Source organism: Ahaetulla prasina, chromosome 2, assembly GCF_028640845.1.
Source record: "Ahaetulla prasina isolate Xishuangbanna chromosome 2, ASM2864084v1, whole genome shotgun sequence".
Taxonomy (NCBI): Eukaryota; Metazoa; Chordata; class Lepidosauria; order Squamata; family Colubridae; genus Ahaetulla; species Ahaetulla prasina.
In genome coordinates, this window is record NC_080540.1 from 165757422 (window position 1) to 165773971 (window position 16550).

At 40.3% G+C, this 16550-nt stretch overlaps 1 protein-coding gene across 3 annotated transcripts in view; it reads right to left on the bottom strand.

Annotated features, from left to right (window-relative positions):
* Positions 1–1939: 1939 nt before the first annotated feature.
* The window catches only part of PIP4K2C (phosphatidylinositol-5-phosphate 4-kinase type 2 gamma), a 37084-nt gene continuing 22473 nt past the window's right edge, over positions 1940–16550 (bottom strand). For all 3 annotated transcript variants that reach the window (XM_058169498.1, XM_058169499.1, XM_058169500.1), the window contains 4 exons: positions 16288–16401; positions 7270–7519; positions 5521–5624; positions 1940–4322 (listed from right to left, as the gene is read on the bottom strand). In XM_058169498.1, the coding sequence (XP_058025481.1) occupies positions 4242–4322; positions 5521–5624; positions 7270–7519; positions 16288–16401 (549 nt within the window). In that variant the 3' untranslated portion in view covers positions 1940–4241. The remainder of the gene's footprint in view (positions 4323–5520; positions 5625–7269; positions 7520–16287; positions 16402–16550) is intronic.

The following is a 16550-nucleotide window of genomic DNA, read 5'->3' on the forward strand; positions in this document are numbered from 1 at the left end:
CGCGCCGCTCGCGGTTCCTCCCCCCCCCCTCTCCTTTTCCCGCGCGTTCTTCTTGCTTTGGTTGCCGTTTGAGAGGCTGGAAGCCGGGAGGGGGGGGGGAATCCAACGGGGCTCAGCAGGGACCTCTCGGCCTCGAGCGGCGTCTGTTCCGGAGTTAGGCCGTTCCCATTCAGGTTCTCTTCCTCTTTCCCCGCTTGCTTGAAAGCAAATGAAGCGGGCCTGGCTTCGTAGGTCAAGTGCAATGAAGTTCCAGTGGCGTTTGGTTGGGTTTTCACGTTTTATAACTAAGCAGCGCAGACCTCCTTTACAGACCTGTGCTGGGGGGGGGGCGCACTCAGAAATCGATCGCATTTTGCCTTCAGATACATTAATTAGATCCATAATTTGATTAATTGGATCCATAAACCCCCTTGCCCCCCCCCGGTATGATCTTGGTGACTGGAATAATTAAATTCCGAATAAAGCAGGAAGCAGAGAGATGGTGGGCCGGCAATAGAACAAGGGTCCCCAATTTGCAAATACTCATTTATATTGTTCTTTTAACTGCAAGAATCCTTATCTGTAATAAAGATGTAAACTTGCACAGTTCAGGATTGAGATCGCTATTCACTCCCCCCTTCCTTCCAGTTGATAGACTTTACACAACAGAAATCTTATAAAAATGAAATTGACTACTCCTTCCATAATGGCTTATCGGTTTATTATTTCCCTATTGAAGATGCGAAAGAGGCATGGACCATAACAGCTTATTCAGGGCTGGGTAGCAACTCCTAGGCTGGAGCAAGATTCAAGTAGTTGGTGGGGGAGGGGAATTATGCTCCATCTTAATTATCACACCATTTCTTATGTTTACAATAATCATTCAAGAACTTAAAAACAAGGGTTATAATTGAATCCCAAGGAATTTAGGCATGCCTATCTCCAAATAAATTCAGGTTCTAAGTTCATAAAGCTCCATGGAAGAATGATTTGGCAAAGATCCCAGGGCAACAAATACTTATGAAAATAAGCATCTTGCTGATAACCTGCTTGATATAAGTTAATGAAAAGAAGAATGTCTGCTTTGTTGATGTTGCTATACCAAGTGGTGCTAGGATTGAGGAAAACAGTTGGAAAGAAATTATAAAATATTGGGACTTGCAGACTGAAGTTAGATCAAATACTTGTGGGGGGAAAGAATCCATTCTTACACCAATCATGATTGGAGAACAATACCTAAAGGATTTCCTCAATGTAGGAATATATTGAATTTATCAGACTTGAACACCCTAATTTTTATAAAAAGCCACCCTGCTTGAAACTGCAGAGATTATTAGGTGCTACCTAATAATTCTTAGGTCTTTGATTGAGACTTGAATTATTAAGTCTTAACTGACTTTAACTGCAAATTACCCACAGATAACAATAATAATAATAGCTATTCAACTTAAGAATCTTTTGCATCTCAAAAGATCAGTGGATTGAAATAATCTTAATCCTTTTAGATACAGAGGCTGTCTGACATTCAACTGTTATAATACTAGTAGACAGGTAAGGATTGGAAGGATTGTTTTTGTATGCAGTCTTGGTTAATGATTCTCATCTGCAAATGGAGTTTTGCAGGAGTATAAGCTCTTGATCAGTTTTCTATAGGAATGGTGAAACTTGGATAATTAAACAAGCAATTAAAAAGCATGAATCCTGCCAAATTGCTGTCATCATTTTTATAAATCAAGCCAGCTTGGAACAAGATCTCCTGCTAGTGGAAGGGGCAAGCCAGACAAGACTTAATGTCTACAGTTTTGTTTCAAATTAACCCTGGTTCATCTGGTCAAAATCATAACACTCTTGTCTTAACTGATCCCCCCCTCCCCAAGCTTGGATATTTTTTCCCCCTGAAGGTTGAGAAATGTGATAAATAAAAATAATTGACATCATAATTTCAATTCAGAAAGCTGTGAAGGGCCAAGGAAAGTCTTTTATTCTTTCACTGAAACAGAGTTCATCCTTCTACCCTGCTAGGTTAGCAGTATATAACAGCACAGCTGGGCACTTCATACAGAAAACTTTTGGTTCAATAATTTATTTTTAGCCATACAAGAGTAAACCAGAAATACACACTGTATACAATTACAAAACACTGAAAGGTTGGAAGGAAGACAACCCCACAGCATAAATGTATCTCCATGGCACAGCCTTTAGTGTGCTGGGAGCTGAAATGACATCAGTCCCAACACACCAGTAATGGGGCAGAAGGGGAAAACATTACAAACCATAAAGTAGCCCCCATGTTTCAGGTCCAGAGTAGCAAACTTAGTAGCACTGTACCCTGAACCATAGCTAGAGTTTCCAGGTAGGTAATACTGGCCCTCGATGTTGTTAAACTGTAATTCCCAGCATTCCTCATAAATGCTCATAGAGGGCTGGAGTTATTGGGAATTATAGTTCAGAGATAGCTGGAGTGTGACAGCTTCCCCCTGCTGCTAGGACAGCTACTACAGAAAGCAAGATCTCTTAACCAAGCCAATAATAAATGAATAATGATCATTTAATTTATCCAGTTCTTTTCTGTCTGCATTCCTCATTGCACTAGAGGAAATATCATTTAATATATCCAGTTCCTTGTCTGCATTCCTTGCTTTGCTAAATGAAGTATCTCCAAGAATTCCCATTCTGGTGAGTGAAAAGGGATATTGTTTTTAATGCATCTGCTAATTTATAGCAGTTTCCTCCTTAAGAGGCATTTTGATCAACCACTGAGACAGGCCATTTTCCCAAAACACACTGGTTTGCCAATTTGATATACATATAGAAGAAACATATAGAGCCATTATGCACAGGCAAACAGATGCTGCTTCACATAGCATCCTGAAGCTGGGCGTGATACCCTCCCTATCTCATAACACTAAACAAAATAAATGAGGCTTGGTTGATTCCTACTTCAATACGGAGGTGTTTTATGTTTGGATAGGGAGCCAGGGCTCTCTATCTGTTGCTGAACTCTCAACAGTCCCTATTCTTACTGGACATGGTATTGATGCTGTTGCCAGTTCACCAACATCTGAGGCTTGCTTTAATTTTAATGTTAAAGCTTTACAACCTAAATGGTGAGGACTTTCATCCTTAGCATTTCTCAGCAGATTTCAAATTTAATATATGGTGGTAAATCACAAGTAGCCTAGCCATACCTTATAGGCCCTTTTATGGGTTACACCCACTCAATCTGGGTTGTGTGCCCAATAGACGCTCCTGTATAAATTACCCCAAAGATTAGAGTTACCTCCAAAATTAGTGTTATTGTGTCCTTCTCTCAATCTCCCTCTGACAAGGGAGACTCAAAAAAGCTCTGCAGTATGTAGGACAGGATTTCAGACAATAGTGCTATTACTCAGGAGTTCACTCCAAATTTATTTAGAAAGTACAAAGAACTTCTCAAACCCTACTTCAACTCTTATTCTCAACTAGAAAACGGAAGGAAAAAGGATGCATGAGAGCAATGAGTCTGAAGTAATTTTTTTCTCATTAATAGCAACCTGTGGGCCACAAAGTTCAAAGAACCTGCAATTCTACATGGAAAAAGGCTTAAGGGGTACTGGATTCAGTGCTGGGCTCTTTTCTTTAGCAGAAGAGATTTCCATTATTGACAACAGGAGTAGAATCAGAGCAAAACTATTCACAAAGATGGGGCACAGTGCAGTCTTCCATCAAAGGTTGTGTATACAGGGATGGTAGAAAAGGTATACGACTGGCGCGTGGCTTTGAAATAGGCAGTACAATGGGATATCATAGGATACAATATTTGATTGTGTAAATGGGGAAGATTCCCTTCAACCCCCTTCTTCCAAGGCACAACTAACTTCATATTGCATATTATTCTATTTCAGCATTATCCTGCTCTAAATGACATAACACTGGTACTATTTAACGGAAAGGAAGAAGTCAGTGTTTAGATAAAAACCAGCCACTCCTCTTCCTCCGGCATGGAAGGAGAAGTAGCTCTCCGAAGCATTCGTAACCAGTTTCTTTGGTACTCTCGATCATTTCTCACCTCAGCAGATGATCAGAGTTAAGGCACTTGGTTCAGCAGCCGTCCCTCAGTTGCAAGAGTGGGACTCATCTGAAGTCAGCCCAATTCCCCTGCTGATCCCAGAATAGCAGGATGAAAACTATCCTACTTACGGAGAATCAGGGAGCAGGGTGACTGACAACTACAAAGGTGCTGGAAAGGTTTGATTTGGGTCAACAAGACATATGAAAAACTGCTAAGCAAATATATTGGTGACAAAGTCCAGAAAGCGCTTGGCATATTGTTCTGGATGCACTGTAGAAATCTCTGCACCAGCCTGTAGGGGAAGACAAAGTGTCAACAACTACCACAAATCAGCCCCCTTAATTCTTAATCACTATAGTGAAAGCAGTATGGCATGGGCTGTGAATATTAGAAACACTGGGGATGTAACACCTGAGTCCTAACTTCCATAGAGCCAATCAGGAGTAGTGGTTAAGGTGCTGGTCTAGAATCTTGTAGGTCATGCGTTTTAACCCTTCCTTAGGCAAGAAAACCAGCTGGGTAACTTTGGGCTAGACATTTCTCTCAGCTCAACCCACATCATAGAATTCTTATTGTGGGGAAAATAGGAGGAAGGAGCATTAGGTATGAACACTGCCTTGAGTTGTACAAAAAAAAGGTCAGATATATATATGTATAAAACTAAAATGTACTGATCAGATGCTATTAACATGTGTATTCTCCACTGCAAATATTTCTGACCCAGTGGAACATCCGTCTTGCTTCTCTTGAATACATTATATCTGCTCCTTACCATCTTCCCCTCAAGGAAATGTCCTTGTACTTAAAAAACATAAAAGCCATTGCCCCAATGGTACAATAAAAATAACTCTTCTGTGAAATCGCCCACAGCAAATAGCATTTTTTTAAAAAAAAAATCTATTGGGGATGGTGCAGGTTTTTCTGCCACTGACATAGTTTCTCCACCTTACTTCCTTGCTTGTAGTCTGTAGCTACAAAACTCCCATCGGCTGTATTCTTCAGGACATAACTACTCTTTGATTTAAGAAGCTAGATAAAAAGTATCAAGAGATATCTCAGATAACTAACCTAAAACAACAAATCTCAATTTCAGCCTGTCCCCACTTCATGGGGTAGTCATCATGCACTACCAATGGCTATGTTGGTTGGGATCAAAGTTTCTTCTCTGTTGCTCTCTCATAATGAGAAGAGATTCTGAATTCCTGCTGCTCCCAAGCATAGAGCAAGACACTGGAATAGCTCCTATCTATAGGAAAGGTCACACAGTGATGATACAGTATAACCATCTTGAGAGGGACAGCCTTTGGCCATTCAGTTACTCAGAAGGAGAAAGTAATGCTGAAGCAGGAAAAGAATAACTATTTGGGGCAGAAATAATGGTCGTGGGAAGGGAAGATAGAGGCTGGGTGCTGGCCAGTTAATCAAAACCATGGCTCCCTTCTTAGCATTATTTGATCTTCATAACAGACAGGGCGGCTAGTCAAACTCACCCCATGCTTGACTGTCTTAGCTGCATGGGCAGCCTTCTTCTTGGCATCATACTGCGTGAGGATGTCTATGAGGCCCATGCAGTAAACCTCTTTTTGAGGACTATCTGGAAAAATAAGAGAAAACAGTGAGGGATATATATATGATGCTATATTTTACTTGTATCTCCCTTTCCATACAAATATCCATCAGCAAACAAAAAAGATGAACAACAATGACAACAAACCCCCCGCTCCCCAGAAAATACATAAGCAAAAAGAGTGGTCATACAGGGTTGAGGCAGGAAGAAGAGATTCCTTTCCTGAATCAAAATATAGCAAACCAATCCTGAGTAATTCATTTGAGCAATCACATTCTTTAGGTTCACAGGCTGGTCTAAGATCTTAATAAAGTTTATGTATTCTTCTTTATCTTCACTTCTTTGTAATCTGCATTGCAAATTCAAGCCCATAGCAATATGCAAAAATTCTGGCTATTAAATTTACCTTCTTTCTCAAAAGCCGATATCCAGATCTGATCAACATGGACTCAGCACCACTCTCGCCCTTCCATAAATAAAAAGGTTACAAAAGTTGGTGCACTGAAGAAAGACCATCCTGGTACAAATAATTAAATACAGGTGGTCCTTGACTTATGACTACAGTTGAGCCCAAAATTTATGTTGTTAAGTAAAGTAGTTGTTAAGTTTTGCCCCTATTTTACAACTTTTCTTGTCATAGTTGTTACGTGAATCACTACAGTTGTTAAGTTAATAACTCCGGTTGTTAATGAATCTGGCTTCCCCATGAACACTGCTTGTCAGAAGGTCACAAAAATTGATTAGAAGACCCCAGGGACACTGCAACCATCATAAATATGAGCCACTTGTCAAGCAGCTGAATTTTGATCACGTGACCACAAGGAGCTATAACAGTCTTATGAAAAACAGCCATAAGTCACTTTTTTCAGTGAATGGCTGTAAGACACTGAGAAAATTGAGAGTACCTGATGTTGCATCTGGAATACCACAAGGCACACCTACATCTTTGATATCATAGCTAACAGAATCCTTTTATGAGTTTGATGGAGCCTTTCCCAAACTAGTAAGAGTTTGGAAACTCTGGAGTATAACTCCCCAAAATGTCCATTCAGCAACACCTTTGTCTGACCAGCTGAAAATTACAGGAGCTGTAGTACAACTTACCTGGAGGGTGCCAGTTTGAGAACGAGTAGTGTAATATTTTAGAATAATAAAGGGAACGCCTTCACAAAAACCTTGCTTAAACGAGACTGGGATTTAAGTTTTAATCAAATGTTGCTGAGGTATCTTTTCTGTAGACCTTTCAAGATTGTAAGCTAGGAGGAGACTACATTGCTCCATATCAATTTATTGTATGTACTTATTATATTAGGTATTTAAGTAAGGCTTAACTTTTTTTAGCCCCAAACCTTGGAATTCTTGCTAGTTAATCACCCCTAGGCAAGATGGATGATTTGACTTAATATAAGGCTGTTTCTGATATTCCTGGGCTGGCTGTAATCACCTATGACAGAGAAAAATAAAGTAAAAGAACTGACTTCTGTACTCCAGAGTGTTCTCTGGAACTGACTAAAGGCAAAAATTTCTTGGTAAACTAAGAGTTGCAAATGATAGTAAATATCATGATACAGATTCTGGTGTACAAAATGCTGCAATAAACAAAAGGCCCAAAGGCATTTTTCTATTCATTTAAACTTTCATTTAATAACATTTTCGTTTTATCCCAACTTACTTTCAGCACTCTTAGTGGCATAGACATCAATATAAGGGTCAAAGTCACCGGGCTCCAATGGTTTGTGGGAGTTTAGGTAACTGCCAATGCCCTCAGGATATGTTCCATATGAGCCCACAGGTGCCCCTGGTTCACCCTCTCCATCTTCCTCTTCCTCTTTTATGTCTTCCTCTTCTTCTTGTTCAGCTCGCTGTACATCATGGATACCCAAGAGAAGGCTGTAGTCCATAATCTTTAGCTGCACTAGGAACTGAAGAAACAAACACAATAGGGAGATGGGCAGGAGATGTACATATTTGTCTCATTATTCATTCCAAATATGAAAATACGAAAATCCCACAACACAAACTCATGAAATAATTTATTCCATATATTACAAAATTGCAAATATTTTTATCACTTCATGCTCTTTTGCATTTGCACAAGCTTCTGTCTGTGTCCTTTCCATTATATTTTACTTGAAGACTGTCACAATGTTTAAGATCCCATGATCCCTTAATGCGGAGAACGGAGAGGTCATTTCAATAAACTCTTGACTGCTGGTCTTTTGTAGTATTATAACAGTTCCCCCAGTGACTAAAGCAGTTTCACTCACCAAAACATATATAGCCAACCTAGCAGGAAATACTGCTTTGACATATAGCAAGCTGCAGTTTCAGAAGGGAACATACTTAACTCAGTAAGGTACTGTTCACCCTGGAGGGGACTGTATTCTAAAGAATTAGATATGCAGCCTATGGGGAATTGTACAGCTGAATGTCCTCACCGAGACTACCTTTTATTAGCTTAGACTAAGGTACCGTCTCTGGTCTTTCTTCTTTATCTTAACAGCCTTGCAATAGTTATTCATTCTCCCATAATTTTCTATTCAAGGACTAAAGTCATTATCAGAGATACTTTCTTCGACTCTTCAGGACAATAGGCAAAAGGACAGAAAAGATATACATTTTTTAAATAAATAAGTCCCCTGCTTAAATGCAACAACTGATTTTAGTGAGAACTTATAGGTTTTTATAACAATTGTTATTGCTGTTCTTAATATATATATACAATCACTTGGGGGAGCGGCTTTGCAGATGACAGATTCAAAATAACACACATATTATACTTTGATAATTCTTGCTTAATTGCATGCCCCTTCTGGATCTATGTGATAAAAAAAGAGTGATTAAAATACCACAGAGAACTCCCCAGGTTCAAAAAGGTATTTATAACCTTCAGCTGTATAATCAATGTGTACTTTCCAACAAGCCCAAAAAACCATGCTTCTACTGTTGGGAGGCATTCGTCACAACAGACATTCTATTACTGTTTTAGAGATACGCTGTAGCTAGTTTAGCTCAAAAGAAGCCTGAAATAGCGTGGTTTCAACATAGCTTCAAAATAAAAATAAACTTTAAAGGTAGGCTTTCTCCAAACTAAGGCCATCCGAATAAAGCTGGTTACTCACGCTGGCTGGGAGTAACAAGATTTCATTCATTCTGAGAACATGTTTTGGGTGCTCCATGAAAACCACCATTCAATTGCTCATTTACCAAATGGCTATTGGGGGAGGCAATATATGGTCTCAAATGCCCAATTTTGCAAATTTGGTGACCCTGCTCTCTGTTCACTATCAACCTGTGGTTTATTTTTTTTCCTAGGCAGGTAGGCAAATTTACAAAATAGGTACTTGTGCTACACAAGCATCGTATATTTATTCTCTAACAATACCGAAGAAATCTATGAGGAACCCAAGATTATTTGGGGAAATCAGCATTAGTTGTTTGCACCACATTAGTTTCCTTTAAAAAATGCTTAGACTTAAAATAGGTTTTTTTTAAAAAAAGTAGAATAATCTGCAAGGGAGATATCCATGGGCACACTAACATCAAGGACATCATACAAAATTAAGAATCTAAGATGGATCCAATGTATCTGGGCAGATGGTATTATTGACTTGCCTGAGACTTCCCTGCAAACTTTGTAGGCAGCTAGGCATCTGAATTTCATCCAAACCCAGCTTGCTATTTCAGCATCTCAAAGATTAGACCTAAGATCTTAACACTCAAGTGTTGTGAAAACCCATTCCTCAGTCAAAGATAACTCAAATTAGTTTCCTATTCTGGATTGTGATGATCCTCAGCAATAGTAGGCCATAATGTGGATGGGTGCATTCTACATTTGCACACCTAACACTCTTATAATTTGTATTCCAAGATTTATGATTCAACATGCCTGGCACTGTAATTCATGTAATGAACTGCACTTAAAACATAGCCTCTTTTGCGAACAGAAAGCAGTTCAATAATATATCATGGTTATTTTCCTTGCTCTGGGCCTTATTACATTTCGAACTAACCTTGTAGCAAAACCAGTTTGCTTAGACCCAAAAACTCCAAAATCAGCAGGAGGTAAACAGATTATTAACTTGGTATCTTAAGGTATCTTAACTGATAAATACACCTTAAACCACTACATTGTGTCATGTTAAAAGTTAAACACTCAAGCTATCATGCAGATATAGATTCATCTAGCAGCTTTGATAGCAAAATCAGAATTTACCCTGCATTTACCCTGAATTAAAACAAGCATAAAAGCAGTTTTTCTTGCCTTTAAATGAAGTCCAGGTTTAATCCAAAGATGGCATGTGTGCAGGGAGGGGGAGGGCTCCCCTTTGGCAACCTGTCCCCATGATTAATTGCTTTGGCTGTTCAAACCAGTGGGCCTACTTTCCAAATGGAATGCATCCAGCTTTAATTCTCAGACTTGAGCCCTTTTCTATAACTGGAATGATTAATTTTTTTAAACAAGATTTTTCTTTCCCATCCTGTGGAATCAGAAAAAACAACAACAAGCCCAACCCCTGAGAGTATTGGCACAATGGCAGTTACAAAGGCAACACAATTGTAATGAAAAGAAGTTAAAGAACTACCAGAAACTCAGAAATTGGATATATATTAGATCAGCCTGGCTCCAGGACCCAGCAGCTGTTTTTTGGTGAACATTTGCTTCCATTGCTCAAAAGACATAAAACAGTCTTCTAAGCCTGCGGCCTCCGACCTTTTGGAGACCAGGGACCAGTTCCGTGAAGAGAGGTTTTTTAGTGGACCAGAGGGGGTGAGTTTTTTGTGCTGCCTACATTCCACAGATGGGGCTTCACTTGTTTTACGCTGCCCAGTTTCTGGCATGCCATGGACCAGTGCTGGTCCACAGACCAGGGGTTGGGGACCCCGGTTCTAAGAGAAACGAAAGCACAAAAGATTCCTCCACAAGCATATATTTGACATTTATTGAGTGTTTTCACTTGGTGAAAGCATCTGTGTGATTCCATACAATTGATACAATAATTCCATACTATTGAATTATAATTCAACAATGCTAGAATGAATTAGTTTACTCTTATAGCATATGACAGATCTAAGACTAAGACTAAGACTAAAAGGTCTAGAACCATGATGGCGACCCTATGGCACGCGTACCACAGCTGGTACACAGAGCCCCCTCTGCGGGCACGCGAGCCGTCGCCCCGCTTAGTTCCACCGCCCATGTGGGAGATGCGCACGCATGCGTTGGGGTGTGTGGGGATGTGTGCCTCCGCCCAGCCCGTTTTTGGTCCCAGGAGGCTGCAGGTGTTTCAAGTAGTTCTAATCAAAATGCAGTTAAAAGGCTATACAAGCCATCGAGAATATAAACACATATATACAACAGGAAGAGGAAGTGCCTCACAGGAGCAAATAGAGGTAAATCTTAAAAAGGCAGGAAATGCATCACAAAACAATGGAGATTAATGCTAAAGAGGAATAAAGCTGCATGCAAGGCAGACATAACATCTGTGAGCAGGGAGGCCTTCTAGGCCCAAAACAGGGCGGGGGGGGGCGTGTATGTGCGGGGGGGAGCATGGGGGGGTCACAGGGGGAGGGGGAGTCATGTGCGCATGCACGAGGGGGTGCATTGCATTATGGGTGCTGGCACCCGCACGCACTTTTAGCACACAACAACAAAAAGGTTAGCAATCACTGGTCTAGAATAATCTCAGGAAAAGTACCACTTCAAAACCTGGAATTTTTTAAAGCAGAAACTTTAAAATCACAGTTCATGTTTTTAACCAGGATATTAAACAGTCATAGTGAAAAAAAATCACAGAGTGGGAAGGGCGTTTAAACCCACTGAATCCAAACTTGTGCAAAGAGCAGGAATTTAAATTAGAGCAACCCCAACAGAGAGAACCATGGTGTGGTCTAGTGGTTAAGGTTCCAGGCTAGAAAGCAAGAGATTGTGAGCTCAAGTCCTGCCTTAGCCATGAAAGCCAGCTTGGGAGACCTTGGGCCAGTCACTCTCTCTCTCAGCCCAACTTACCTTACACAGTTTTTGTCATGGGGAAAACAGGAGACAGAAGGTGTGCTGGATATGTTGGCTGCCTGGAGTTATTTTTAAAAATAATAAAGGTGGGAAATGGATGGATGGATAGATGATAGATAGATTGATAGATCGATAGATAGATAGATGCTGTCTCGTCTCTATTTGAGCAAGTCCAGTAAAATGGGGGCTCAACCCCTCCTTGGGTAATTCTCATCTACTATGGAACTGTATCTTAAGCTTTATTGTTGTTTGCCAGTGAAATCCATCACTTTGTGTCCTGCACTCTTGAACAATGGAGATCAATCTTGGCTTCCTCCTGTGTGGCATCCATTCAGGTATTTGAAGATTACTGTCGTATCTCCCCCTCAATTCTTTCAATCTATCTTCATGGGACTTAAGTTCCCTCCCTTCTTTAGGTCATTAAACTCATTTAGATCAATCACCCTCACATCTCAGTCTAACTATCTCATAGAACTGTAAGCATATGTTATAGCCTTTTCCTCCTGCAGGATAAAAACGTTAGGCAACCTAATTAATGAACAGAACAGAGATTTTACTCCATTCCGCCTCTTCTTTCTTTGCAGTGGGGGAGGGGGGAGCTTATCGCTAAAAGCATATTTTCAACTCTCCTAAGAATTCCATGTTAAATTACATCAGTCATTTTTATAACAAGGCTGCCAGATTGAAAGGAAGTGTGGAGTTGTGCTTAAGAGTACAGAACTAGGGCCAGAAGAGACCTAGGTTCAAATCTCCATGTAGCCATAAAGCTCATTAGGGTTTGTGAACCAGTCACTAATATCTCACAGAAACATTTGAGTGGGTAGCAAAGAAGGGAGACAAAAGTCCCAAATGTATTACTGAGGGCTTCTGGGAGTGAAAGCCAAGCTATTAAACAAACAAGATATCATACAATAAAATTGTTCCTAATATTACATGGTAAAGGGGATTACCAAGAGATCATTACGTGCAGCTTTCGCAATCTGGTTTTCTCCTGATATGCTGTGACTAGAACACCCACAGGATCCAGCTAATGGCCACGCTAACTGAGCTTTTTGAGTGCTGTAGTCTTAATCTATCTGGAGCTGGAACCATCAAGTTCGGGAGATTGATGAGTACTGGTGGTTAAAGTAGAATGTAGTGGTTAGGGTGCTGGTCTGGATACCAGGAGATGGTGAATTCTAGTCTCATTTTAGCCGTGAAAGCCAACCAGGTGACTTTGGGCTAGTTAGTCTCTCTCAGCCCAATCCACCTCACAGGGTTGTTGTTGTTGTGGGGAAAATAAGAGAAGGAGTTTTATGTATGTTTGCCACCTTGAGTTATTTTATAAAGTAATAAGGGCAGAATAAAAAATATAATTAATGAATAAATTTAAAGCACATCTCTTCTGAAACTACCTATCCAGAAAGCAGTGAAAAATCCTAAATCTAATCTCACTTTTTGTGAAGAACCAGTTAGCAGGCATTAACAGAAACATAATACAGAAACAAGTCCTATCCTTTTTTAGCCAACTCCTATCAAGCACAGGGGACTCAGGAGTCCAGGCAGTTCAAATGAATATGTAGGAAGTTAGCACCCATCCTCTCCTAGGAAAATGAGATATTTTGGGAAATATTAAAAGGGCAGAATATTTCCCCTAAAAGGGAGGCAGAAACTCAGCCCTCCCCACCCTTTGTCAATGGGCCATTAAGGCCTAGGCCAATCTATTCTACATAACAAAGATCTACCTTCTTCAGGAAGAGCCATAGTAGGAATTTCCCAAAAGCCCTTTCATTACATCATCACCCAGCAAAAGTCAACCAAGCTTGGGACTCAGGGACTAGCTCCATGGGAGTCTGACAACCAATCATAATACAAGCTCAAATTCAAAGCTGAACAGAAGGTATAAATCTCTCTCTCTCTCTCAACCATGTGCTTTTTGCCCAGGACCTCAAACCATGTGGTCCTGTCCACCATTAAAAACTATCTTTCCAATCAGCCACCATGTTTCCAGTGTCTTTCTCCCCACTTGGAACTGAACCCAGAAGGATATTTCTTCCAACAAATATTTACATTTATTGTAAGCTAAAACTGTACAAGAATCTGAACTACTAATGATGAAAGCTAGTTGGTGGCAGATAAGAATCAACGGAATGATGATGCGTTTGAACCTTCCCTCTGGCTCTAGCCTGGTCATCTCCTACAACTCCACTGGAAACATTCAAAGTATTGTTCATGTGGCTGAGACTTTCATTTAGAAGATCAGCAGAAGATTTCAGCCTGCTTGTTCCTAGGGAGTGACACCAAATGACCTCCTTTGTCACATCCAAAGCATCAGGTTTTTTAAAACTCAAGAAGCCCATTGCCTATCAGTCCCCTGATTTGGGTCAGCAGTAAAACAGAACTTGGAGGAAGAAGAATTGGAACATTTGAGAGAAACAGAGCTGATGCAGGAGAAAGGCTGCATGGTATGTATACGAGGTTAATCGTTAGACCAGTGGTTCCCAACCTTTTCTTGTTTGAGGCACAACCTTTTCTTGTTTGAGGCACCCTTGGAAAGCCTTTCAAAAGTTCCCGGCACCCTTATAAGGAAATAGATATTTAAAATCTCCGTAGCTCAAAAGTTCCCGGCACCCTCAAAAGATCTCACGGCACCCCTTAGTGCCGCGGCACACTGGTTGGGAACCACTGCGTTAGACATTGAGCATCTGCAGCCCCCACCCCCCCATCACATGCTATTAACAGTCATTAAGGCCAATAGGGAAAATCTCACACTGCAGAAGTAGTTTAAATTCTGCAGATTCAATCCCTAAGGAAATATAATAGCTGATGAAATGCTAGCTGTGAACAAATTTTTCCAGAGCTGGAAGTTAACCTCAATTCTCACCTCATTATGGCAAATGGGGTGCAAATGTTGACCAGCAATTCAGAAAATCAGGGTCTGAGACCTCCACTAGAGAGCTGAACCACAATTCTTTCAGTACAGAATTTGTCCCTCAAAGTTATGAATACAGTACAAATATTTGCAGCTGCCATTCCAGAAGCCCAAAAAGAATAAAAAAGCAAAACAAGGAACGAGCGATAAGAAAACAATGAATGAACACTTCAGTACATAACAGTTGCTATGAACTGTTCTCATAATAATTCTCATGTTTAGATTTCTTCTCCTTCTGCCATGGAAACAACCCTTCCGGCCATTAATCTGGGGTCAGTTAAATGCTTAGAACTGCCTTTCTCCTTTTTTGGTATTACATTTTGTTTAAAGCACTTTCTATATATTTCTGCCATTACAAGTTCACATAAGTTGAAAAATGTTTTCAGTGAAAAGAGTGTGCCTTTATGATGACATAAATGCCAGCCAATAAACATTACGCACACCGACTTCCCTGATTCTCAATACGATTATATCCTGTCATTCAAAGCAACAGAGACTCTGAAGCACCCTTCTCTAACATGTCGTCTTTGACAGGGCTGATGTACTCTCCATCTGACCTTAGATGGCTAGGAAATTCAAAAGGCAGCTTCAAAAATTCCCAAATTAGCTTATGAAAGAATGGAGGGAAAGCGATTTGCTGCTATGTAATCCTCCTGAGATAAGAATGATGTACAACTCTAGAAATACCCTGGGAACCAATACTTTTTGCCATATGCAAATAATATAGGGGAAAATACCCAGAGGAAGAAAGATCCATCATATATACTTTATCAATGACCTTCAGAGTTGCCTGGAACAAGCTGAATATAGTTACTGAAAGCCCTTTGCTCTTTGTATCAAAAGGTCCTACCCCATTGCCTTCCAGAGTCAACCTAGAACCTTAGAATACAAAGCTGGTCAAATGATTGACGTTCAGGGATAATCAAGCCTGCTTGGGAACAATTTTTGGTTCTTCAGAAGCAACAGCTGATTACTCTCAAACGATACAATTTTTCATAACATCCTCACACTCAGGACGACCTTACCGCCCCTGTAATTTTCCCAAGCCTAAGACTTGATGACTTGTCAGAAAAGGATCTGCCTACAAATAATTGTACTGAGAATATTATCCCCTTTTAAGGACATTTCCTGTTTATATTGCTGGGCAGCCTGTTAGTTTAAAGAAGCAGATTATCAATAATAAGGAGCTGTACAAAAAAAAAACAAATTCCTCCGAGGAAACTTGCAGTAGGAAAATGCCAATGTCAACTGCTCAAGCGTGGGAAACAGGGAAGGAAGCAGTGAAGTAGTCAGAAATGTAAGGTAGAATTGGGGATAATAGCAAAGCTCATATTCAGTCTGTGATGTAGGAACCATTGTGGCATCACTCCTTGTGCCGTACAGATGGCATACCAGTTCTATGGCTTTTTCAGCCTCAAATCCAGAGGAGGGACACAGACCAAGAAGCCCTGGTGCTTCTGGTCAGGAACGCTGCAGATGCTCCCATACCACCAGCACAACATTAGATTTTATTTAGGGATAGGGTAGAAGGAGTTGATTCACTGGCAGATACTAGAGAAATAATGGTAACTTTTAACCTTAAAAGGTATTAAGATGGGAATCAGAACAGTAGGGTGGGTTACCATTAGTAACACCAATTCAACTGAACCATGAAAAATTGCCCATTTTAAAAATCTCTCTTTAGCATCCACACCTTGCCCCATTAGATTACTGACCCAGAACCACCCCTCTTGTTATACTAGATCAGGCTGAGAAAGCTACAATACCTCTACATCTCGCTTCAACTTTTCCATGAAGTCTTTTTTGGCCTCTTCACTGATGTACACTTTCTGGTTCATGTTTAGGAAATCAATGTCCTTCAGAGTTGGTAGTTCCTTGCCCTGGAAAAAGAGGACAGTGCATGAAAAAGAGGCAGAGGAAGAAAGTCAAACTTCAACTGAAATTTGCTGAATCCAAATTTGGAAGACGGAACTAGAAGCAATAAAAAGTTGCAAAATAATTTAAAAACAAAACTAAGGTTTCATGTGTA